Source organism: Melanerpes formicivorus, unplaced genomic scaffold (genome assembly GCF_026170545.1).
Source record: "Melanerpes formicivorus ecotype bairdi unplaced genomic scaffold, bMelFor1.0.p_v2 SCAF_12, whole genome shotgun sequence".
In the NCBI taxonomy this organism is placed as follows: domain Eukaryota; kingdom Metazoa; phylum Chordata; class Aves; order Piciformes; family Picidae; genus Melanerpes; species Melanerpes formicivorus.
In genome coordinates this window covers 327,906-353,898 of record NW_027142364.1, presented here as the reverse complement: position 1 = coordinate 353,898, position 25,993 = coordinate 327,906, and the positions used below count along the sequence as shown (strand labels likewise).

General features: G+C 54.5%; 1 protein-coding gene across 2 annotated transcripts in view; it reads left to right on the top strand.

Moving 5' to 3' along the window:
• Nucleotides 1-25,993, top strand: part of KCNAB1 (potassium voltage-gated channel subfamily A regulatory beta subunit 1) — an 80,673-nt gene that overhangs the window by 34,660 nt on the left and 20,020 nt on the right. For both annotated transcript variants that reach the window (XM_068144864.1, XM_068144865.1), the window contains exon 2: nt 16,193-16,236. In XM_068144864.1, the coding sequence (XP_068000965.1) occupies nt 16,193-16,236 (44 nt within the window). The remainder of the gene's footprint in view (nt 1-16,192; nt 16,237-25,993) is intronic.

The window sequence follows — 25,993 nt, the reverse complement described above, 5'->3', positions numbered from 1 at the left end:
TCAGAGTGATGCAGCACCAGGAGCTCAGCTCCCACAGGCAGGTGGAGGGTGGTCAGGGGTGTGCTGGAGGAGGAGGGTGGTCAGGGGTGTGCTGGAGGGTGGTCAGAGGTGTGCTGGAGAGGTCCTGCTCCTCCCTCTCCTTTCTGCCAATCCCTTAATCCATTCCAATCCTTCAGAAACTACAGGGTTTCATTATTTTATTTCATTTTATCCACCCCACCCCCCTCCAGGACAAGGTAATTCCCTCAGACATGTGAAGCTCTGCCCTTGGGAAACTCCTCTGCAGCATGACAAATATTGTTCCTTCTCCTCCTCCCTTGCCTCCTCGGGTCCCATGGCTGATGAGCCATGGTGGGGGCAGCAGAGCTGTGGGCTGTGCAGCGATCCAGGATGTGATTGCTGCAACTGGAGCCCCTCCAGCAGAGTTCTTCCCCCTGGGAACACCAACTCCAGCGCTGCCCCCGCTGCAGCATCCCCACCCAGGCACAGAGCAGCAGCTGCTGCCAGCACAGCCAACTCTGCTCAGCCACTTCTGCTCAGCCACTTCTGCCCAGCCACTTCTGCCCCACCCGTGGACCCTTGGCCAGTTTAGTGATGGCACCAAGCTGGGAGGAGAGGCTGAGCCCCCTCAGGCTGTGCTGCTTCAGCCTGCCCTGGCCAGGCTGAGAGCTGGGGGAGAGGAAGCTCAGGAGGTGCAGCCAGGGCAAGGGCAGGCTCCTGCCCCTGGGGAGGAACAACCTCCTGCAGCAGCACAGGGAGGGGGAACCTGCTGGAGAGCAGCTCCATGGAGAAGGAGCTGGGAGTGCTGGGGGACAGCAAAGTCACCATGAGCCAGCAGTGTGCCCCTGGGGACAAGGAGGCCAAAGGTGGCCTGGGCTGCATGGAGAAGAATGTGGGCAGCAGGGCCAGGGAGGTTCTGCTGCCCCTCTGCTCTGCCCTGGTGAGGCCACAGCTGCAGTCCTGGGGCCAGTTCTGGGCTGCCCAGTTCAAGAGAGACAGAGACCTGCTGGAGAGAGTCCAGGGGAGGCTGCAGAGCTGCTGAGGGGCCTGGAGCAGCTCTGTGAGGAGCAAAGGCTGAGAGCCTGCAGAAGAGCATCCCCAGAGGGGAGCTAAAGGCTGGGGGGCAAGAGGCTGGGGCCAGGCTCTGCTCAGTGGTGCCCAGGGACAGGCCAAGGGGCACAAAGTGGCAGCCAGGAGGTTGCATCTGAGCAGGAGGAGAAAGTTGTTTGGTGTGAGGGTGCTGGAGGCCTGGAGCAGGCTGCCCAGAGAGGTTGTGGAGTCTCCTGGTGTGGAGAGCTTCCAACCCCCCCTGGGCACTGTGCTGCTGGGCAAGCTGCTGTGGGTGCCCTGCTGGAGCAGGGGCTTGGGCTGGGTGAGCTCCAGAGCTCCCTTCCAAACCCTACCACCAGGCTGGGCTTCTGTGAAGAGTCTGTCTGTTCCCTGGGGGTGCCCCAGCCTCCCTGGGCTGCAGGCTGTGTGCTGGGGCAGCAGTGCTGGCGTGGGCAGGATCGTGGCACGCCGGAGCCCGGCTGGCGGCAGGGCCGGGGCGTGGGGCCGGGGCTGAGCCTGGCACCATCTGCTGGAGCCAGCTTGCAGCCCCTGCCTTGGCTGCAGCTCCTCTCTGCTGCCTTCTCTCCAGCTGAATGTGTCATCTGCAACTTCTCAGAGGATGCAGCCTCTCCTCCCCCCCCCACACCACCCCTCAGAAGTCCTGGGGAGCTTCAGCTGAAGCCACCTCCGATGCACCCAGTGCCCCACCAGGGTGGGAAGAAGGAAAGGAGCCTAGAACTGGGGGCCAGATGCCACCTGCTTGGCTCCCCACATCATCCATGCTTAGCTTCTTGTCCTTCTTGCAGCCAAGCTGAGGTCTGCATCACCCCAGGAGCCACCTCCTATCGGCTCTCAGCAGAGCAGCGGTGCCTGGGTTTGTCTCTGCTGGTGTTCCACCGGCAGCAGGGAAGGTCTCCTGCTTGGTATCTTTCACCTCCTGCTGGTGTGGAGAAGAGGTGAGGAGCAGCTGAGGGAGCTGGGGCTGAGGGGAGACCTTCTGGCTCCAACTCCCTGGAAGGAGGCTGGAGCCAGGTGGGGCTTGGTGTCTTCTCCCAAGTGACAGGATGAGAGCAAACAGCCTCAAGCTGCCCCTGGAGAGGTTTAGGTTGGGCATGAGGAACAATTTCTTCCCCCAAAGGGCTGTGAAGCCCTGGGCACCAAGTGGAGGCTCCATCACTTCCTTGCCACATCACAGTTGTTGCCCAGGGGATCCCTTCAGACACTCTCCTGGCTTGAGGCACAGCCTCTGCCCCCCCAGGGTGGGGATGTGGGGGGTCCCAGCCCACCTTGCTGGGAACAAGCAGCAGCCACACTTGCCCCTTGTGGCCCCTTTTGATCCAGGTGGGCAAGGTGCAGCCATTTCCACCAGCTCAGGAGATTCAGGGCAGCTCTCTGTGGCTTTGGGGGGAGCACAGGAGTGGGGGTGGGCTAAGAGGGCTTCCTGGGAAGCAGCTGGGCCAGGGAGAGTTTGAGAGAACCACAGAATTGTTTGGGTTGGAGATGCCCTCCAAGGTCACTGAGCCCAACCTTCAACCCAACCCCTCCACGGCCACTAAGCCAGGGCCCTAAGTGCCACGGCCCCAGGGTTCTGGAACACCACCTCCTTGTTCCTTGAACACCTTCTTGTTGTTCCTTGAAACAGCCTCTTTGTTTGGTTTGCTCTGAGGGAGCACATGCCAGCTTGGATTCCTCTGCTGTGCAGAGAGGAGCAGCTGTGGAGCACTAATGGGGATGTTTCTAAGCAACCTTCTTTCCCCCACCACCAGCTTCAGGAGAGGACACTTTGGGGTTCGTTGGTTGGTGGTTTCCTCCCCTCCCCTCCCCTCCCCTCCCCTCCCCTCCCCTCCCCTCCCCTCCCCTCCCCTCCCCTCCCCTCCCCTCCATTTTTGGTAGCAATAGACCCAAAGGCTCTGCAGTTGACAGGCAGGAAACCATGCCAGGGCTCATCAGACTGCTGGGGGCTGCATCACCACCTTGGGGCTTGGTTGAGGAAGGCTGTGGCAGGCCTGGGGTGCCCCAAGGCCTCATTTCCTCCTTACCCCTGGAGGTGTTGAGGAGCCATGTGGATGTGGCACTTGGGGACGTGGTTTCACGGCCGTGGTGGTTGCTGCTGGGCCCCCATGAGCTCAGAGGGCTTTTCCAACCCAAACCATTCCCTGCTTCTCTAGCAGTGCTGGAGGGCCTCCGTGGAGACAGCTGTGTGAAGCTCTCTGCACCTGCAGATGCTTTTCCCAGCTGCCCTTCCTGAGTCTCCCAGCTCCATCCCAAGCCCTCTCTCCCCTTCCCCCAGCCCCATCTCCTTCCCCCCCATCTATGCTCTCTGCATGGCCTTTGCATGCTGGAATGGTTGGAGATGCCTTGGGGGGAGGTCTGGGATTTGCCTCCCACACACACCTCCCTCCCCCTGAGGCTGCCAGCATGGCTGTGGGCACCATGGTGTGGGCACCAAGTACTGGGGATGCCCTGCAGGGGGCTGAGCCATGCTCCCACCAACCTAAGACCCCTCCCCCCAAGGCACATCCCTCCTTGGCAGCCCACAGGAGCTTGTGAAACAGCATCCTGGAGGTCACCTACCACCAGAGATGCTTCAGTAGGGCAGATCCATGTGAGCTCCATCCCCTTGGGTTTGTGCTTCTGGTAGAGATTGGCATCCATGGCCCAACCCACCAACCCAGGACCCCCCAGCCACCAGCACATCCCCCCATGGGTGCTCGTGAGATGAGGTCCTGGGGGTCACCTACCCCCAGGGCTGCTTCAGTAGGACCAATCCATGTGAGAGCCACCCCTTGGGTTTGTGTTTCTGGCTTCCCACCAGCACAGGGCAATTAAAGAGGGGTGGGAGCAAGCAGCAAACCAGCATGATCTGGTTGCTGCCAAGCTCCTCTGAGGCTGATGATTCTTCTGTGGGTGTGGAGAAGAAAATGCTTTAGTCATTGTGTGTGTGAGTGCAGAGATCTTATTTAAATCCTCTGGTTTCCCGTCAAAAAGCCTCTTGCTGCTTCTGCTGCCTGATGGATAAATAGATGGGGGGGGGGGGGAGTAGGGAGAGAGAGAGAGAGAGAGAGAGTGGGACAGAGGGTAGAAAGATGGAGAGAGAGAGAGAGATGGGTGGATGGGTGGATGCACAGATGGAGAGGGAGGGAGGGATGGAGAGAGGGAGGGAGGGATGGAGGGATGGAGAGAGAGATGGATGGAGGGATGGAGAGAGAGATGGATGGAGGGATGGATAGAGAGATGGATGGAGGGATGGATGGAGGGATGGATAGAGAGATGGATGGAGGGATGGATGGAGGGATGGATAGAGAGATGGATGGAGGGATGGATGGAGGGATGGATAGAGAGATGGATGGAGGGATGGAGGGATGGATAGAGAGATGGATGGAGGGATGGAGGGATGGATAGAGAGATGGATGGAGGGATGGATAGAGAGGGAGAGATGGAGGGAGATGAAGAGAGGGAGATGAAGGGTTGCTTGTCCCAGGGAACACTGAGGTGCTTGGCCACAACATGAGAACCTTCCTCCTGTTGTGACCCCCAGGTGCCTCGCTGGAGGGGCCCAAGGTCTGAGGGTGCCACGAGGGGCTGCAGGGTTCTGCTGTTCCCTGTTGCCTCCTCAGCAGCTGGCCACTGAAATGTCACCATGCTGATGTTTGCCCAAATCCTCCCTCTGGATGGCTTCTGCCAAGCTTCAGAGAATTGTTTGGGTTGGAAGAGACCTCCAAGCTCATCCAGGCCAACCTTCAACCCAGCACCACCATGGCCACCAAATCCTGGCCCCAAGTGCCATGGGCACAGGTTTCTTGAACAGCTCCAGGCATGGGGACTCCACCACCTCCCTGGGCAGCCTCTGCCAGGCCCTGACCACTCTGGCAGCAAAGAAATTGTTCCTCCTCTGCAACCTAACCTTCCCATGGCACAACTTGAGGCCATTATCTCTTGTTCTATCTCTTGTTCCAAGGGAGCAGAGCCCAACCCCCCCCTGGCTGCAGCCTCCTCTCAGGGAGCTGCAGAGAGCAATGAGGTCTCCCTCAGCCTCCTCTGCTCCAGGCTGAACACCCCCAGCTCCCTCAGCTGCTCCTCCCCAGCCCTGCTCTCCAGACCCTTCCCCAGCTCTGTTGTCCTTCTCTGGACCCATTCCAGTCCCTCAGTGTCCTGCTGTGTTGCCCTCTGGCTTTCCTCTCCTGGCTCCTTGGGATCCCTGTGCCTGCTCCTCCTGAGAGCTCTCTGCTCCAGGCTCATCTCACGCCCCCCTTGCTCTCACCTCTCCTAAGACTTTGCTGCAAGGCTAACCCAGCTCAGCCTTGGGATGCTGCCCATAACCCAACATAGAAGAGCAGGCAGGAGGGCACAGGGCAAGGCTGTGCAGGTCCCACTGCCCACACAGGAGGAATCTGCTGGAGACTGGAGAAGAATGTAGATCTTCCTGTTGGTCTTGCCCAGCCCTGGATGCACTGTCAGCACTTCCCCTTCCCCTTCTGAGGGGATAATTAAACTGTAAGTTGCTGCAAAAGCCATTAAGGAGGCAGCAGATGACTGCAAGAGGCTGGATGAGGACTTCAGAATGAGCCAGGATGGGAAGGAGCTTCCAAGGTCACCCAGTGCCACCCCCCTGCAGCCAGCAGGGACATCCCCAGCCAGAGCAGGCTGCTCACAGCCCCAAACAACCTGACCTGCAGTGGTGCCAGGCATGGGGCAGCTCCCAGCTCTCTGAGCAGCCTGAGCCAGGCTCTCCCCACCCTCCCTGTCAAACATTTCTTCCTTCCCTTCAGTCTGAATCTCCATCTTGGAGGTCTTTGGCAGTCCCCACTGCTGCTAAATGAGCTCCAGCCTGGGCACCACTGGCTTGGAAGCAAGGACTATCTCCCCACTTCTAGTTTTGCTCCATCCCCCCCAGTCCTATCACTCCTTGACACCCTCAAAAGTCCCTCCCCAGCTTTCCTGGAGCCCCCTTCAGATCCTGGAAGGCCACAAGAAGGTCTCCTGGAAGCATTCTCTTCTCCAGGCTGAACAACCCCAACTCCCTCAGCCTGTCCTCATAGGACAGTTGGATGAAAGCAGGAGGTCCTTTCCACCCTCCCACCACGTTGGGATTCTCTCATTCTGTAAATAATTAGTCTAATTAGTCTTTCTTCCCAGAAAGAGAGAGGAATTGGACATTGGGATGTGCTGCCCAGGGAGGTGGTGGAGTCCCTGTCCCTGGAGGGGTTCACAAAAGGCTTGGATGAGGCACTTGGAGCCATGGCTTAGTTGTCAGGAGGTGTTATGGATTAGGTCATGGGTTGGACTTGATGATCTCTGAGGTCTTCTCCAACCTGAGTGGTTCTATGACTGTGTGCTCCTCAGCTTGCAAAGGGTTTTCTGTCAGCTGGGTGAGATGAGCCCTTAATGACCAAGGGATTACAATTGGCCACCCCAACGGAGCTGCTGAGGCAGCAGAGGTCTGCAGAAAGCTCTTGCAGGGGGAAGCAGCCCTGGCAGCAGCATGGAGTGGAGCTGAGGAAAGGAAAAGCTCTGGTTAAACACTGCAGGAGTGTCCCATCTGCAGGCTCCTGGGGATGGAGAAGGAGTTTTGAAGTCACTGCTGGTGCTGAGCATGTGAGCACTGGGCTCTGCTGTGCTGGCAAGGGGGCAGGGTGGCCTGAGCAAAGCTCTTAAAGGCAAAACCAGCAAGGAGGAGAAAGCTCTGCAGCTGCCTTGGGAGAATCCCAGCAGGGTAGGGGCTGGAAGGGAGCTCTGGAGCTCACCCAGTCCAGCCCTGCTCCAGCAGGGGACCCACAGCAGCTTGCCCAGCAGCACAGTGCCCAGGGGGGGTTGGAAGCTCTCCACACCAGGAGACTCCACAACCTCTCTGGGCAGCCTGCTCCAGGCCTCCAGCACCCTCACACCAAACAACTTTCTCCTCCTGCTCAGATGCAACCTCCTGGGTGCCACTTTGTGCCCCTTGGCCTGTCCCTGGGCACCACTGAGCAGAGCCTGGCCCCAGCCTCTTGCCCCAAAGCCTTTAGCTATGTCTGAGCATTGCTCAGCTCCCCTCTGTCTGCTCTTCCTTCCTCATTACAGGAATGATTTCAGGCTTGCAGGCAGCCAGCAAAGCCCTGGGGTGCTCTTCCCACCACACAGCCTTCCTGGAGGCAGGAGCTGAATGGGGTTAGGATTCCTGCACAGTCAGAGTGTTCTCAATTTCCATTGCCAGATATTCATCTCCATTTCAACCCTTGGCTTCTTGTCTTGTAAACCAAAATTACCCTCTCAGACACAATCTAATCTTCCTCCTTGGCCACTTCAGGATGGAAAAAATCCCCTGGCACTGCCTCTCACTCTCTTTTATTCTTGAGGCTTGAACAATTGTCATTTTCCCCCCTGCCTGTTCATTGTCAGAATGGATCCCAGGTGCCTCCCTCCCCTTGCTCTCCTCCCTCCTCTCTGTTCCTCTCTTGGTTCCTTTTCCCTTTGTGTCTCTTTTTGCCTTCCTGATGCTGAACCAAAGAGCACCTTGGCCTGTGCCTGCCTGTCAGCCCCTTTGGTTCCTCAGGCACAGACCAAACTCTTGTTCCCATCTCTACCATCTGATGGATCTCTCTGGTTAGCATTTCCTTGCCTTTGCCCACAGCAGAGGCTGACAAGAAAAAATGCCCTTTTTTCCCTCCCCCCACCCAATGTTAGGGAGCTGAATGGGGGAAGGATGGATGGAGGAGGGGGAGGATGAGGAGCAGTGCAGCTCCCTCCTCTAGCAAGAGAGAATGAGATCTTCTTTCCCTTGGTGAGGCACTGCCAAGTGGCAGAGGATTGGTAAGCAGCCCTGTGTCTGTGCCACCTGCTTGGATCCTGCTGCTCCAGTTGCTCCTTCCCAGCAGGAAGCTGCCATTCCCAGTTGGCTGCAGGCTCCTAGCCCTGGCAAGTGCTGGGCTGAGTCCTGCTTCCCAGCCTCTCCCCTCCTGGGGCTGCTTGCAGGTGGTGCTGCCTGGTTGTTTGCGTGGTGGTGGCTGGCATCTAGCAGCAGCAGCTGCTGCTGGGGGCTGCTGGTAGGTGGATGGTGCCAGGGAGAGTGCTGTGGGCATCCTGGAGCCATGATCCCACAGCCCTGCCTGTGGGACACCAGCAGGAAGCTCCCATGGGAAGGGGATGTGCCCTCTGCTTGGAAGAGCCTGCTCAAGGGGAAGGTCTTTTGGTGCCTCAGGGTACCCTGAGCTGCAAAGGGGTAGCTTGGGCTGCCAGTACAAGCTGGTGGAGCCACCAGTGCTGGGGGGATGGTGGTGTTGGCTCCACTCCTGCCTGAGCAGGGGGGGACAGTGTCACCTGGGATTGAAAGCTGTGTCACAGCAGTGTGCAGGGCTGGGCTCTGGGGAGACTTGGTGCCTCCAAGTGTGTGTGGGTCCCTCACTCTGTTCATTGCCAGGGCAATACCACCTGAGCTCTGTGGAGAAGGACCTTGAAGTGCTGGTGGACAACAAGGTCACCATGAGCCAGCAGTGAGCCCTCACAGCCTATCCCTGGAGGGCTTGAAGAAGAGTGTGGGTAGCAGAGTGAGCAAGGTTCTACTTCCCTTCTACTCTGCTCTAGTCAGGCCACAGCTGTAGTCCTGGGGCCAGTTCTGGGCTCCCCAGCTCAAGAGGGACAGGAAACTGCCTGGAGAGAGTCCAGGGGAGGCTGCAAAACTGCCTGGAGCAGCTCTGTGAGGAGCAAAGGCTGAGAGCCCTGAGGCTGAGAGCCTGGAGAAGAGCCCTAGGGCTGCGAGCCTGTGCTTAGAGGTCCAAAGAGCAAAAGCAGCAAGGTGCATCCCATCCCATCCCTTCCCAAACCCAGCTGGTGTCCTGTGGGCTCCAGAGTGCTGAGGGTGGCTGCAAATGTCCTTCATCAAAGGCTTTGGTGCCTCAGCTGAGGTTTGCTCAGCTCCTACCATGGGCACTGAGCCCCCTGACCCTGGGGCTGCTCCCATCCACCCCACCCCATCCTCTCAGGAGGTTTCTCCAGTGTCCAAGCTTGGCTGCCCTTGGCCATGGGCTGGAGGTGAGCAGCTTGTGGCAGTGCATGGCTTGAGGCTTTGGTTTCAGAAGAGTTCAGGCTGGAGGTGTTGAGTCCCATCAGGTCTTGCTCCAGCACCCTCGCAGCAAAGAAGCTTCTCCTGAGGTTGAGGTGCAGCCTCCTGGGTTGTAGTTTTGCATCATCTCGTCAGCCCTGGCCACTGCTCCCTGCCCTTGGTGGTTAGGATGAGCTGTTTGCTGCTGGTTCAGCTCCAGGTTACTGGCCTCAGCCTGGGAAATCAATGCAGTGGATCACAAAAGGGCTTCTGCTGCCTGGTTACTTGGAAACCATTCACTGATGTTACCTGGTAACATCAACCACTTGGTAACATCAACCAACCAGCCCTGTGCAGGCAGCTGCTGGGCACAGCTGCCTGTGCCTGTGGGTGTGGGACAGCTCCAGACACACAGCTGGAAGCTGCACAGCAGATGTCAGCATCCACAGAAATCTTTGCTCTTGGGTGTCTGGTTTTTTCTCCTCCTTCTTCTTCTTCTCCTGTTCTTTGGGGTTTTAGTGGGCAGAGAAACACAGAATGTATTGGCTTGGAAGGGACCTTTGAACCTCATCCTCAGTTTAGGAAGGATGTTGAGGTGCTGGAAGGTGTCCAGAGAAGGGCAACAAAGCTGGGGAGGGGTCTGGAGCACAGCCCTGTGAGGAGAGGCTGAGGGAGCTGGGGTTGCTTAGCCTGGAGAAGAGGAGGCTCAGGGGAGACCTTCTTGCTCTCTCCAACTCCCTGAAGGGAGGTTGTAGCCAGGTGGGGGTTGGTCTCTTCTCCCAGGCACCCAGCACCAGCACAAGAGGACACAGTCTCAAGCTGTGCCAGGGGAGGTGAGGAGAAAGTTCTTCCCAGCAAAAGAGATTGGCCATTGGGATGTGCTGCCCAGGGAGGCAGTGGAGACCCTGTCCCTGGAGGTGCTCACAAAAGGCTTGGATGTGGCACTTGGAGCCATGGTTTGGTTGTCAGGAGGTGTTAGGGATTAGGTCACAGCTTGGACTTGATGATCTCTGAGGTCTTTTCCAACCTGCTTGATTCTATGATGCAGTCCACCTCCCCTGCAGTCAGCAGGGACATCCTCAACTAGAGCAGGTTGCTCAGGGCTCCATCAAGCCTGACCTTGGATGTCTGCAGGGATGGAGCCTCCACCACCTCCCTGGGCAGCCTGCGCCAGTGTCTCCCCAGCCTCACAGTGCAGAACTCCCTCCTGATGTTCAACCTAACTCTGCCCTGCTCCAGTTCCAAACCCTTGTCTCTCATCCTGTCACTCCAAGCCCTTGTCAGAATTCCCTCCCCAACCTTCCTGCAGGTCCCCTTCAAACATTGCAACACAGCTCTAAGGACTCTCTGGAGATTTTTCTTTTCCTGGCTGAGCAGCCCCAACTCTCCCAGCCTGGGAGCTCATCCAGCTCTCTGATCATCTTTGAGCCCTCCTCATGGACCAAGTCTCCAGAGCTGCTGCTCTTCCAAACTGCTGCTCTGGCCCAGCAGCAGCATGAGGCTGGTTTGGTGAGAGGGATCACCCCCACCAGGCTGGTTTGCAGCCGGCTCCATGTGTTGCTGTGGCCACTTCCAGGCTGTCCAGCCCTCCATCCAAGGGTGCAGTTAGATGAAGCACTTGCAGGCAGCTGGAGGACTGGGGACAATGGGGGGAGCTGGGGGCTCTGACTTGTTGATGCTCTCCAGGCTGAGGCAAAGGCTCGGGTGAGCTTCTCCTGAGCAGCTTCTGAGCTCATTTTTGCAGGAGGGGTTTTGCACTGCAGGAAGTTCAGCAAGCAGAGGGTTTGGACTTGGTGATCTCCAGAGGTCCCTTCCAACCCTGCCACGCTGGCATTGTGTGCCTTGCACTTCAGGTCATGGCTTGAAGGCCCTGGTGGTGCTGGGTTGGGGTTTGGACTGAGTGAGCTTAGAGGTCGTTTCCATGCCTAATGATTCCATGATTTGGCATTGTCAGTACTGCCTCTTGACCACAGACACAACACTGCCTGAGCACCCTGGGCAGGAGTGTGCTGAGTAAATGCCAAGCTGAGCTCTGGAAATCCAAACACAGCACTTCTGTCTGGAGATGTCCCTGGACCGGGCTCTGCAGGGAGCTGTTTGCCCCTCTCCAGGGCTGTGCTTCACACAGGGCTCTGCTTCCACATGTGTGCTTCACACCCCAGCTCCCCAGCTTGCAGAGGGACAAGCCCTGGTGTGGCTTTGTGGCATGGGACCTGTGGGGAAGGAGGACAGGACAGCTGGTACCTGGGCTGAGAGCCTGAGACAGACCCTGCTGCTGGGGGAGGCTGGTGTGACCCAGCAGTGGCTTGCACCAGCAGGAGCGTGGCCAGCACCACAGGACAGGGATTCCCCTCCTGTGCTGGGCACTGATGAGGACACAGTTTGAATTCTGGGTTCAGTTTTGGGCCACTCACTCCAGGAGGGACATTGAGGTGCTGGAGCTTGTCCAAAGAAAGGCAACAAACCTGGGGAAGGGTCTGGTAAGGAGCAGCTGAGGGAGCTGGGGGTGCTCAGCCTGGGGAAGGGGAGGCTGAGGGGAGACCTTCTGGCTCTCTACAGCTCCCTGAAAGGAGGTTGGAGCCAGGTGGGGGTTTGGCTCTTCTCCCAAAGGAACAAGTGAGAGAATGAGAGGAAACAGCCTCAAGTTGCTCCAGGGGAGGTTTAGGTTGGACATGAGGAACAATTTCTTCCCCCAAAGGGTTGTCAAGCTCTGGCCCAGGCTGCCCAGGGCAGTGGTGGAGTCCCCATCCCAGGAGGGAAATTCAGGCCATGGTTTGGTGGTGGTTGTGGTGTTGGACTCAGTGACCTTAGAGGTCTTTGCCAACCTTCATGACTCTGTGGGAAGCTTTGCAGATGTGCTGCTGAGGGAGGTGGTTTAGTGGTGAGCTGGCAGTGCTGGGTCCATGACTGGCCTTGATGGGACCTTGAAAAGGTCTCTGGAGTGCAACCAAAACAGTTGGATGCTTTGACCAAACAAGCCCAAACTGGTTGGCAGTGCACAGCAGCACTTCTCCAAAGGGCATCCTTGGAGGATCTGCCCCTTTGGAGACATTCAAGACCTGCCTGGATGTGTTCCTGTATGATGTGCTCTAGGTGATGCTGCTCTGGCAGAAGGGCTTGGATTGGATGATCTCTGGAGGTCCCTTCCAGCCCCTAACATGATTCTGTGACCCTGCAGTGGGTGAACTGTCTCCAGAAGTGAGCTGGAAGCCCCAGTGCCATGCTGCTGGGCTCCTCTGTCCTGATGGAAGGTTGGCAGAGAGGCTCTGGGGCAGGCAGGAGGCTGCTGGGGCTTTGTCCTTTTACCTTGGGCAAAGGGTTGAGCTTTGTGGCGGTGGTGAGCAGGGGAGGGATTAGCAGCCCAGGAGAGGGATTAGCGTCACTGCTGCTGCTCTGGGCAGGGCTGGGCTCTGCTAGGCAGGGGTCCTGCTGTGCTTTCACTCAGGAAAAGAAGGGGAAAAAAAAGGATTAAAAAAAATACCAGAAAAGGGAAGGGGAAAGAAAGGAATCAGGTCATTGCCTACTCCAAGCATGCTGTGAGCCTGGAGGGCTTTTGGAGCTGGAAATGCAGCTCCAGCTTCTCCAGCAGCCACTCCAGGACAAATCTGTGTCTGTCTGGGATGTTTCCATGGTAAATGTTGGGGTACAGGAGCAGCCTTGGGTGGTCTTAGAATCACAGATCTGTCAGGGCTGGAAGGGACCTCAAGGCTCAGCCAGCTCCAACCCCCCTGCCGTGGGCAGGGACACCTCACACCACAGCAGGTTGCTCACAGCCACATCCAGCCTGGCTGCAAACACCTCCAGGCAGGAGGCTTCCACCACCTCCCTGGGCAGCCTGTGCCAGGCTCTCAGGGTCTTGGGGTGAGGGCTGGAATGGTGGCAGCCCTGCCCTGCCCTCCCCGGGGAGGCCATGTGGGAAATTGTGAGCAAGCAGCTGAACGGCCCCGGGGTGAAGCAGGTGAAAAGAGCTGAAAGAGGAAGGCAGGAGCCCTGCTGATGTCAGGGCAGTTGTCTGAACTGCTTTCATCATAGGGGAGCTGGAGGGCTTAAAAAACGCGGTTTGGATTTGAAAGAATTCGTCGAGAATAATAAAATAAAATAAAATAAAATAAAATAAAACAAAATAATTTAAAAAGAAATTAAATTAAATTAAATTAAAAAATATATTAAATTAAATTAAATTAAAAATTAGATTAAATTAAATTAAAAATTAAATTAAATTAAATTTTAAAAAATTAAATTAAATTAAATTTTTAAAAAATAAATAAAATTAAATTTAAAATTTAAATTTAATTAAATTAAAAAATAAATTAAAAATAAGAGAAAATTAAATTCCATTTAAATTTTAAACAATTAAAAATTAAAACATAAAGTGAAAATAAAATTTAAAAAAAAAGAAAATGAAAAAATAAAAATAAAAATAAAATTAACAACCCCCCCCACCCCATAAAAATTAAAAGAAAAAGAAAATACAGCAAAAAATTAATAAAAGTAATTACAAAACAAAAAATAAAAGAAAAAGAAAATACAACAAAAATTAATAAAAATAATAATAATTAAAAAATATAAAATAAGAAATAAAGTAAATAAAAAAGAGATAAAAAGATATTAAAAGGAAATAAAAAAAGAAATAAAAAGGAGATTAAAAGGAAATTAAAAGGAAATAAAAAGGAAATTAAAAAATGAAAATAAAAATAAATTAAAATATATTAAAAGGAAATAAAAAAGAAACAAAAAAAAGAAATTAAAAGGAAATAAAAAATAAAAAGAAATTAAAAGGGAAAAAATTAAAAATTAAAATAAAAATAAATAAAAAAGAAAATAAAAAGAAATAAAAAGAAATAAAATATTAAATAAAAAATAAATTAAAAAGACATTAAAATGAAATTAAAAAGAAATAAAAAAGAAATAAAAAAGAAAATAAAAAAATTGAAAATGAAAAAGAAATTAAAAATAAAAATTAAAATTAAAATTAAGATAAAAATAAAAATTAAAATTGAGAAAAATAGGAAAAATAAAATAAAAAAATTAAGAAATTAAAATAAAATAAAAATAATTTAAAAAAATAACAAAACAAAAAAGGAAATAAAAAGAAAAAATTTAGCTCAAATGAAAATGAAAAATAAACGAAAACAAAACAATAAAACGCTATAAAAATTAAATGGAAATGGAAACTAAAATAAAAAGAATAAAGTCAATAAAATAATAATAATAAAATTAAACATTCCAAAATCATATCAAATAAAACAATTAAACCTAACAAAATGAGTGCAAATGACAACAGCAAACTAAAGATCCAAGAGCACAGAGTAGGTTGGCTGCTTGCAGCTCTCTGCAGGGGCAGGTGGGAGGAGGGTCCCTAAATGATCCTTCCTCTGGCAGTGCAATTGCCCAGATGCAGCTCAGAGGTAGAGGTTAAAGCAGGGAGGTGTGATGAAAGGGGGGGTGGGGGTTGTGCTGCAGGGATGGGCTTCAGCTTAGGGCTTCAATCTGGGGCACATGTCCTGGCCTCAGGGCTCACCATCTTGTCTGCAGCTCTGGGAGGTGGGGAGGGAGCTGGGGTTGCTCAGCCTGGAGAAGAGGAGACTCAGGGGTGACCTTATCACTCTCTACAACTCTCTGAAGGGAGGTTGTAGACAGGCAGAGGTTGGTCTCTTCTCCCAGGCAGCCAATACCAGAACAAGAGGACACAGTCTCAGGCTGCACCAGGGGAAGTTCAGGTTGGATATTAGGAAGAAGTTCTATACAGAGAGAGTGATTGCCCATTGGAATGGGCTGCCCAGGGAGGTGGTGGAGTCACCATCACTGGAGGTGTTCAGGAGGAGACTTGATGGGGTGCTTGGTGCCATGGGTTAGTTGATTAGGTGGTGTTGGATTGATTGATGGGTTGGACACGATGATCTTGAAGGTCTCTTCCAACCTGGTTTGGTTTATTCTAGAAGGAAACCTCTCTGTGAGGAGGAAAGGCTGAGGAGAGTTGGGGCTGGGGAGTGGGGAGCAGAGCAGCCTGAGGGGGATCTCATCAATGCTGATCAATGCTTCAAGGGTGGGTGGCAGGAGGGTGGCACCAGGCTTTGATCAGTGGTGCCCAGGGACAGGCCAAGGGGCAGTGGGCACAAACTGAACATCAGAAGTTCATCTGAACAGGGGGAGGAACTTCTTTAATTGAAGGGTGACAAACCCCTGGAGCAGGCTGCTCAGAGGGGTGGTGGAGTCTCCATCCCTGGAGAGATTCCAAACCCACCTGGATGTGTTCCTGTGTGACCTTCTCTTGGCAGGGGGCTTGGACTGGATGATCTCCAGAGGTCTCTTCCAATCCCTACCATCCTGTGATTGTGTGAGAGAACTTGAGCTCAATGTTGTGAGGCAGCTGGTGGCAGGGATTGAGGTGCTGCCTCCCTTTGGGCTGGCAAATTGTGGGGTGTCTTGTTCTAAAGGAGGAATGCAGGAGCTTGGGTCCCCAGCACTAAGCAGACCAAGGTCTGAGGAGGTTTGGACCTCATCAGTAACCAGCCCAAGGTCTGCAGGAGATTTGGGTCCCCAGCAGCAACCAGCCCAAGGTCTGCAGGAGATTTGGGTCCCCAGCAGCAACCAGCCCAAGGTCTGCAGGAGGTTTGGGTCCCCAGCAGCAACCAGCCCAAGGTCATCAGGACCTGGGGTCCCCAGGTGTGAGACACAACTGAATGCATCTGGATTTATTCCCAGCTCCACACAGCTTCTCCCACAGCTTAGTGAGGCAAAGGCAGAGGGCAGAGCATTTAGCCTTCCCCAAGCCAACAGCTGAGGCAGAAGCTGCCTCTTTTGGGCAAGGACTTACCATCCTAGAACCATAGACTTGTTCTGGTTGGGAGAGACCTCCAAGCTCATCCAGTCCAACCTTCAATCCAACCCCACCATGGCCACCAAACCCTGGCCCCAGGTGCCGTGGCCACAGGTTTCTGGAACCCCTCCAGGGCTGGGGACTCCACCACCTCCCTGGGCAGCCTGTGCCAATGCCCAGCCTCTCCAGACTCCAATGCAAACAGCACCAGGCTTCTCCTCTCCAGCTGCTGCTTTCCCATGGGGTTAAGTTTTGTCCCTCGAGGGCTTAACAACAGTTTCCTAATGATTTCCTTTTCCTTCTAGGAACCTGGGGAAATCTGGGCTGAGAGTCTCGTGCCTGGGGCTGGGTGAGTAACCTCTGTGGTCAGAAACCACACACTGCTCTTGTACTGCAGCCTAAAAAGTGCCTTCTCAGAGCTCCAGCCTCTGCTGGGTCTTGCAGGTGCCTCCTAGCAGAAGCCTTTAGGTGTGTTAAGAGTTCTGTACACCAGCCAGGCTGTTTGCCCCTGGTATGAAGTGATGCTTTCCACTCATAGCACCCCTGAGGAACCTTCTAACCTGACCTGACCACCCCCCAACCCTCCACAGGAGATATCTAAGAGTGCCTTCAAGACCTCTACATGTCAGAACTCCAGCCTTGGGAGCTGCCATAATCTGTTGGAGCCTCTATTACAAGAAGGCTCTGGAGGTGCTGGAAGGTGTCCAGAGAAGGGCCACGAGGAGGAGCAGCTCTGCTGTGAGGACAGACTGAGGGAGCTGGGGTTGTGCAGTCTGGAGAGGAGAAGGCTCCCAGGAGACCTCATTGTGGCCTTCCAGGATCTGAAGGGGGCTACAGAAAAGCTGGGGAGGGACTTTTGAGGGTGTCAGGGAGGGATAGGACTGGGAGGGATGGAGCAAAACCTGAAGTGGGGAGATTGAGATTGGATGTGAGGAAGAAGTTGTTCCCCATGAGGGTGGTGAGAGCCTGGCACAGGCTGCCCAGGGAGGTGGTGGAAGCCTCCTGCCTGGAGGTGTTTGCAGCCAGGCTGGCTGTGGCTGTGAGCAACCTGCTGTGGTGTGAGGTGTCCCTGCCCATGGCAGGGGGCTTGGGACTGGCTGAGCCTTGAGGTCTCTTCCAGCCCTGACAGTTCTGTGACTCTGTGTTGGTTTTCTTTCACCTCATGGTTTCTGTTGTGTGCTGAGGTGAGAGCTGAAGAATCCCTTATCAATCATTTATCTTATCAATGTTTAACCAAAAGAGCCTCCATAAGCCCTGCAGCGCACCCAGGCTTGGCCCTGCAGCTCCTGCAGTGGTGCCTCTGGCCAGCAGCTGCTGGGTGAGGCTGGACAGCTCCAGGTGGCTTCACTCATGCAAGTAACTGCTGGCAGCTGAAGCGTTCATGTGGAGAACACGTTAAAGTCCATCTGTATGAAACCCCCAAGAGCTGTGGGGAGGAGGAGAGTGTTTGCTCCCTGCAAGCACCATCCTGTGCAGGGCTGGGGCATCACAAGTGTGAAGGTCCCAGGGATGTGTACAGATTCCTCTGACCAGGGGATGGATGCTCTGCTCTGCTCTGCTCCAGCCCCATGCTGAGTTGGGCTTTGTGTTCCCCAGGGATCAGAGGCATTGGAATGTTGTAGTGGTAGGATGAAAGGGTTGCTTAGCCTGGAGAAGAGGAGGCTCAGGGGAGACCTTCTTGCTCTCTACAACTCCCTGAAGGAAGGCTGTAGCCAGGTGGGGGTTGGTCTCTTCTCCCAGGCAACCAGCAGCAGAACAAGAGGACACAGTCTCAAGCTGTGCCAGGGGAGGTTTAGGCTGGAGGGGAGGAGAAAGTTCTTCCCAGCAAAAGAGATTGGCCATTGGGATGTGCTGCCCAGGGAGGTACTCCAGGAGGTGGAGTCACCATCCCTGGAGGTGTTCACTAAAGGCTTGGATGTGGCACTTGGAGCCATGGTTTGGTTGTCTGGAGGTGTTGGGTGACAGCTTGGACTTAATCTCTGAGGTCTTTTCCAACCTGTTTGATTCTATGATTCTATGATTCTATGAAATGGCTTTGAGCTGGGAGAGGGGAGATGGAGACTGGAGATGAGGAAGAAATTCTTGGCAGTGAAGGTGGGGAGAGGCTGGCACAGGCTGCCCAGGGAGGCTGTGGCTGCCTCCTCCCTGGAGGTGTTCAGGGCCAGGCTGGATGAGGCCTTGGGCAAGCTGGACTGGTGGGAGGTGTCCCTGCCCATGGCAAGGGGTTGGAGCTGGCTGATCTTGAAGGTGCTTCCAACCCATTCTGTGAGCCTTGAGGAAAGCAGCTGGCTGTGCTGGACTCCCACAGTCCTGCCTTGGGGGCAGAAGGGGTGCCAGCAGAAGTGGGCAGGGAGCTGCCTTCTGCCCACATCTGGTACCTGCTGCAGCTCTGGGCATCCCCTCCCAGCTCCCTGCTCTCTCCCCAGCTGCTTCCAACTGTGCCCCAGGGTTTAGGTCATTTGGTTTGGGGTTTGTTGGGGTTTTCTTCTTAACAGGCTTGGAGAGTTGATTTTTAAACTAGAGTGGGTTGTGAAAGTCACCCTGCACCACAAGCCATAAATAAGGTCTGCTGTGCCAAGAAGAGCTCTTCTGCTGGCTAAAATAGACCCAAGCCTTTGAAAGCAGTTGTCTTCTCTGTGCAGAGGTTTGATTTATCAGCCTTAGCTGTTGTGGTGGAGGAAAGGGATGGGAAGGAAGCAGCAGGAGAAAGGGGGGGGGGGGGGGGGGGGGGGGGAGGAGAGAAGGGGAAGGAAAAAAAACCCCAAAGCCAACATTTTGCAGAGCTGTTCTGTGATTTCAAGCATGTGGAGCTGCAGCAGCAGCAGCTAAATTTACTGAGAGGCTTTGTGAGTGCAGCTGCGTGGGAGGAGTGGGGGCTGAGCAGGGAGCAAAAGGCTGCTCTGGGTGGGGGAGAGCTTCTGGGCTGCAGGTTGGGGCTCTGGGCTTCAGCTTGGGGCTTCAGGTTGAGGCTCTGGGCTTCATCTTGGGGCTTCATCTTGGGGCTCAGGGCCTCAGGTTGGGGCTCTGAGCTTCATCTTGGGGTTTCAGGTTGAGGCTCTGGGCTTCAGCTTGGGGCTTCAGCTTGGGGCTCCAGTTTGGGGCCCAGGGCTTCAGGTTGGGGCTCTGAGCTTCATCTTGGGGTTTCAGTTTGAGGCTCTGGGCTTCAGCTTGGGGCTTCAAGTTGGGGCTCCAGTTTGGGGCTCAGGACTTCAGGTTGGGGCTCCAGTTTGGGGCTTGGGGCTTCAGCTTGGGGCTTCAGTTTGGGGCTCTGGGATCAGTTTGGGGCTTCACTTCGAGGCTCTGGGCTTCTGTTTTGGACTTGGGGCTTTAGGTTGAGCCTCTGGGCTTCGGCTTGGGGCTCTGGGCATCGGTTTGGGGCTTGGAGCTTGAGGCTGAGGCTTCAGTTTGGGGCTCTGACCTGGAGGTTGAGGCTCTGAGCTTCAGGTTGGGGCTTGGGGCATCAGTTTGAGGCTCTGGGCTTCAGAATGGGGCTTGGGGGCTTTAGGTTGAGGCTCTGGGCTTCAGTCTGGGGGCTTGGGGCATCAGTTTGAGGCTCTGGACTTCAGGTTGGGGCTTGGGGCTTTAGCTTGAGTCTCTGGGCTTCAGTCTGGGGCTTGGGGCATCAGTTTGAGGCTCTGGGCTTCAGTTTGAGGCTCAAACATCCACTGGCCTGGGATGGTGGGGAAGGGTCCAGCCTGCACCCAGGTGCTTAGAGCATGCAGGGCTGAGCATTGGATGTTAGGAAGAATCCCCTCACTGAAAGGGTTCCCAGGCTGTCCAGGTGGAGTCCCCATCCCTGGAGGTGTTGAAGAGCTTTGTGGATGTGGTGGTGAGGGACATGGTTTAGCCAAGGACTAATGTCCAGGACTTGATGGTCTTAAAGGTCTTTTCCAGTCAGCAGTTGTGTGATGCTGTGGTTTGCTGGTGGCTCAAGTGCCAGACCAGAGCCATGTGCCAGGATCCAGCCAGGGATAAAATTGTACTGGCAGGAGGAGAAGCTTCAGCTTCCAGCCAGGAACTCTTTTTGTTCCCTGCAGAGGTGACACATCTGCTGGCAGTGACTTTGTGAGCTGGTGGATTTGGCAGCACAGAGAGCCCAGCAACCATCACACCTTGCTGGGCTGTGGTGGAAATGGAGCCAAAGCCACTTTTGACTAATTCCTGGAGGTGGGAATATCCAGTTGGGAAGCTGCTTCCCAAGGCAAGGGGCAGGAGATCTTGGGGAAGGACCTGGTGGACAAGTTCCCCATGAGCCAGCAGTGTTCCCACATGGCCAAGAAGGACAGTGGTGACCTGGGGTGGATCAAGACAAGTGTGGGCAGCAGGTCAAGGGAGGTTCTCCTCTCCCTCTACTCTGCCCTGGTGAGGTCATGTCTGGAGTATTGTGGGATGAAGATAATGATCCCCAGAGGTCCCTTTCCCTGTGGGATGAAGATGATCCTCAGAGGTCCTTATCCCTGTGGCATGAAGATGATCCTCAGAGGTTCTTATCCCTGTGGCATGAAGATGATCCCCAGAGGTTCCTTTCCCTGTGGGATGAAGAAGATCCCCAGAGGTCCTTTTCCTTGTGGGATGAAGATGATCCTCAGAGGTCCCTTTCCCTGTGGCATGAAGATGATCCCCAGAGGTCCTTTTCCTTGTGGGAAGAAGAAGATCCCCAGAGGTCCTTTTCCTTGTGGGATGAAGATGATCCTCAGAGGTCCCTTTCCCTGTGGCATGAAGATGATCCTCAGAGGTTCTTATCCCTGTGGCATGAAGATGATCCCCAGAGGTTCCTTTCCCTGTGGGATGAAGAAGATGATCCCCAGAGGTCCTTTTCCTTGTGGGAAGAAGAAGATCCCCAGAGGTCCTTTTCCTTGTGGCATGAAGATGATCCTCAGAAGTCCTTATCCCTGTGGCATGAAGATGGTCCCCAGAGGTCTCTTTCCCTGTGGGATGAAGAAGATGATCCCCAGAGGTCCTTTTCCTTGTGGGAAGAAGATGATCCCCAGAGGTCCTTTTCCCTGTGGCATGAAAATGATCCTCAGAGGTCTCTTTCCCTGTGGCATGAAGATGATCCTCAGAGGTCCTTTTCCCTGTGGGAAGAAGAAGATCCTCAGAGGTCCCTTTCCTTGTGGGATGAAGATGATCCCCAGAGGTCCTTTTCCTTGTGGGATGAAGATGATCCCCAGAGGTCCCTTTCCCTGTGGCATGAAGATGGTCCTCAGAGGTCCTTGTTGATGTGGGATGAACGAGATGATCCTCAGAGGTCCCTCCCAAGCCCCATGGTGCTGAGACTCTGTGGTCTGTGCTGTGGTGAGGGAAGTGAGAAGCTGTGTGAGGGCTGAGTGCCAGGAGCACAGCAGGTGGTTGGTGTGTGCTGGGGCTGGTGGGTGCCTGCTCCCAGAGCTGCTGCTGGGGGGGGGGGGGCTGCAGCGCAGCTCGCTGCCCGCTGCTCAACCCCGACAGAAATAGCCCTGCAGAAGGTGCTTGGCATTTCCAACAGCCACTGAGGATGATTCACAACCTCCACAGCCAGCAGGAAGAGGTGGGGAGGAAAAACAAACTGCAGAAAGTGAGGGCTTTGGGTGGGGTTTGGTTGGGAATTTGGTGGTTGGGTTTTTTTTTGGCTGGGATTTTTAAAGGTGTTTATTTTGAATCATTCCTTTTCCCTTCCCCAGGCTGATCTCTTGCTTGTGTCTCCCCCAAACTTGCTGCTTAGGAAGGCATCCCCCTCCCACCTCAGCATGGGAGTGGTAGATAAATGGGGCGGGGGTTGGAAGGCAGCTCTGGAGCTCACCCAGCCCAAGCCCCCTGCTCCAGCAGGGCACCCACAGCAGCTTGCCCAGCAGCACAGTGCCCAGGGGGGGTTGGAAGCTCTCCACACCAGGAATAGGATAGGATAGGGTAGGGTAGGATAGGATAGGATAGGATAGGATAGATTGGAAAAGACCTTTGAGATCATCCAGTCCAATCTATCACCCAACACCATCTGATCAACTAAACCATGGCACCAAGTGCCTCATCCAGGCTCTTCTTAAACACCTCCACTCCTAGAATGGGTTGGGTTGGAAGGGACCTTCAAGATCATCCAGTTCTAGCCCCCTGCCGTGGGCAGGGACACCTCCCACCAGCCCATCTTGCTCAAGGCCTCATTCAGCCTGGTCTTGAACACTTCCAGGGAGGAGGGCATTCACAACTTCCCTGGGCAACCTGAGGTTGCCCAGGGAGGTTGTGGATGTCCTTTTCCCTGGGGAGGTTGTGGATGTCCTCCTCCCTGGAAGTGTTCAAGCCCAGCTTGGGCAGGAGAAACACCTCCAGGGAGGGGACAGCCACAGCCTCCCTGGGCAACCTCTGCCAGGGTCTCCCCACCCTCGCTGGAAAGGATTTCTTCCAGTCTCAGTCTCCCAGCTCTTGGAGCTCTTTCCCCACCTCCATGATTCTGACAAGCCCAGCCCTTTGCTCCCCAGCTCTACCCAACTCCCCCACCCCAAGCTGATTGTCCCTTGACCAGGGGAGGCAGCTGAAGGGCAGCATGGCCCTGGAGGGGCTGGGGTGCTACATCCCCAGCTTCCACCCAAACCCCTGCTGGTCCCCAGTGCAGCTGGCTGTGAGCAAGAGGTCTCCCAGGAGAAGATGAGATGCACAAAATGCTTTTATTGTGTCCAAGCAGAAGTCAAGGTCAGAACTGCCTTGCTGGGTAGTACAGCAGCCAAGTTCAGTTACACACAGCTCATCAGAGTAAGTACAGGAGGAGACAACTCAGGTAGTAGGATCTGCTCAGGTGGCTCACACCTCCTGCAGCTCAGCCTGGGGGGAAGGGAGGAGGATACAAGGGTCCTCTGTTCTTCCCAGAGTTGTTGGCCATTGGGATGTGCTGCCCAGGGAGGTGGTGGAGTCCCCAGCCCTGGAGGTGTTCAAGAGGGGATTGGTTGTGGCACTTGGAGCCATGGTTTAGTTATTCATGAGGTGTTGGGTGACAGCTTGGACTTGATGATCTTGGAGGTCTTTTCCAACCTTATTGATTCTATGATAGAACTGTGCAGAGCTGAACCCCCCCTTGGAAGTACTCCAGGAGCAGGAAATGCTGACTGAAATCATCTTACAAAGCCAGCTGGTGCTAGAAGATGACCAGGGGAGGCAGCTGAAGGTCAGCATGGACCTTCAGCTCATGGACTCCAGGGAGGAGCCCCCCAGCACCTGAGTGTTTTGTATGCCCCCAGGGCCCAGTTGGTGGTGTGCTGGTGGAGCCCTGTGGATGTGAGAGGCTGAGCAGTGCAGTGCAGGGGGTGCATAAATAATTCCTTTTCTTCTCCTGCAGGTGCTGGGGACCTGTGTGCCTGTTAGAGCAAAGAGAAAAAGAGGCAAAAGAATCACTTTGGGATAAATAAGCTCAGCCTGGTTTATTCTTTCATTTTATTTCCCCCCTCAGCAGAGATTCATTTTAATGGATTTCCTACCAAAATAACCCTTCTGAAGCCTGAGCATGGAAAGCAGGCTTCCAGTTAGCATCTCAGTTAGCTATTTATTCATTGTTTCAGCTGCAGAAAGCAGCTTCATGAGAGCCTGAAACCCACTTTTGTCTTGGGAGGGGGTGGGACCAGAGTGTTCCCCACCAGTGATAAGAGGAAAGACCCTCCTGGAGGTCTTTAACCAGGTAGGTGATGCTGGCACCCCCTCCCTGGAGGTGTTGAAGGCCAGGCTGGATGAGGCTTTGAGCAGCCTGGGCTGGTGGGAGGTGTCCCTGCCCATGGCAGAGGGCTGGAGCTGGGTGATCTTGAAGGTCCCTTCCAACCCAAACCATTCTGTGAATCAATCTAACTTGAGAGGGCTCTGAGGAGAATTTCTTGTGGCCTTCCAGTATCTGAAGGGGACTCCAAGAAAGCTGGGGAGGGACTTTTGAGGGTGTCAGGGAGGGACAGGACTGGGGGGGATGGAGCAAAACTAGAAGTGAGGAGATTGAGATTGGCTGTGAGGAAGAAGTTGTTCCCCAGGAGGGTGGTGAGAGCCTGGCAGAGGTTGCCCAGGGAGGTGGTGGAAGCCTCCTGCCTGGAGGTGTTTGCAGCCAGGGTGGATGTGGCTGTGAGCAACCTGCTGTGGTGTGAGGTGTCCCTGCCTATGGCAGGGGGGCTGGGACTGGATGCTCCTTGAGCACCCTTCCAACCCAACCCATTCTATGAATCACTGAATTATTGTCCTCTAAGAGTGGAAAATTAATTAGAAGTATGTGTGGGTTCTGCTCTGCTTTGAGCTTCTGCTCTGTGGAGGTTTGGCTTTTGCAGAGCTCAGGTTCCCCTGATGGAAATCCAGAGTTTGGGTTTAAATACCCAGGAACCATTCAGCATAGAATGTCAGAGGCTGGAAAGGACCTCTGGGGGTCACCCAGTCCAACCCCCCTGGCAGAGCAGGGACACCAGGATAGTCTCACAGGAGCACATCCAGTTGGGTTTGGAATGTCTCTATAGGTGTAGACTCCACTACCTCTCTGGGCAGCCTGCTCCAGCTCTCCATCACCCTTACATTAAAGAAGTTCCTCCTCATGCTTAGATGGAACTTCTGATGTTCCACTGTGTGCCTCTTGGCCTTTCCCTGGGCACCACTGAACAAAGCCTGGTGCCACCCTCCTGCCACCCACCCTGTAAGTATTGATCAGCATTGATGAGCTCTCCCCCCAGGCTGCTCTTCTGCAGGCTCTCAGCCCCAGGGCTCTCAGCCTTTGCTCCTCACAGAGCTGCTCCAGGCCCCTCAGCAGCTTTGCAGCCTCCCCTGGACTTTCTCCAGCAGTTCTCTGTCTCTCTTGAGCTGGGGAGCCCAGAGCTGGCCCCAGGACTGCAGCTGTGGCCTCACCAGGGCAGAGCAGAGGGGGAGGTCTCTCAACCTGCTGGCCACACTCTTCTTGCTGCACCCCAGGACACCACTGTCCCTGGGGCCACAGATTCCTCTTGGTTTGTCCTCCAAGAGCCCTGATGCAGAAGCAGCTTCAGGCTGAGCCTTTTGTTTTTTTCAGGGGGAGAGAGCAAGGCTGTGTGAAGGGCTCCAGCTCTTGTTCTGTCTCCAAGCAGGGGCTGATCAAAGCAGCCCCAGCCTTAGCAGCAGGCACATGAGCTGCGTGCTGCCTCCTGCTCCAGGTTCACCTCCTGTGCCTGCTGTGAGGCAGCAGCTACCCAATGCATCTTTAATGAAGCTGTGGGTGCACTGCCTGCTGCACCAACTCCTTTCCTCAGGCAGCAGGAACTCAATTTTCCCCCTCCCTCAGCAGCATCAGAGCTCAACCCAGCCCTGCTGGCACCGTGTTGCAGGATCAGAGGATGCAGCAGGTTGGCAGAGCCCCTTGCAGCTCACCTTGTCCAGCTGCCCTGCGGTGAGCAGGGACATCCTTAGCTAGATCAGGTTGCTCTGGGCCTCATCAAGTTTGACCTTGAGTGTCTGCATGGACATTAAGGAGATATCAATGTCTCCAGGCTCGTTAAGGTTGGAAAAGACCTCTAAGGTTGAGTCCAACCATCAACCCAATGCCATCGTGGCCACTAGACCTTGTTCCTCAGCACCACATCTACCCTGCTTTGAGACCCCTCCAGGGATGGAGACTCCACCACCACCCTGGGCAGCCTGGGCCAGGGCTTGACAACCCTTTTGGGGGAGAAATTGTTCCTCAGGTCCAATCTAAATCTCCCCTGGTGCAACTTGAGGCTGTTTTCTCCCACCCTATTGCTTGCTCTTTGGGAGCTACTTTGCAAAATCACAGTGAACTTTCCAGCTTGGAGCCTGCACCTCTCTGCCTGCCTTAGGGGGGGACAAAACAAGGAGAAGTTTTACCTTCTGTAGAGTTTTGTGAGCCAAGTGAGGCTGCACATTGAACAGTGGGTTCAGTTTTGGGTCCCTCACTCCAAGAAGGACATTGAGGGGCTGGAGTGGGTGCAGAGAACAGTGATGAAGCTGGGGAAGGGTCTGGAGAGCAGGGCTGGGGAGGAGCAGCTGAGGGAGCTGGGGGTGTTCAGCCTGGAGAAGAGGAGGCTGAGGGAGACCTCATTGCTCTCTGCAGCTCCCTGAGAGGAGGCTGCAGCCAGGTGGGGGTTGGGCTCTGCTCCCCAATCTCAGGTGATGGAAGGAGAGGCAATGGCCTGGAA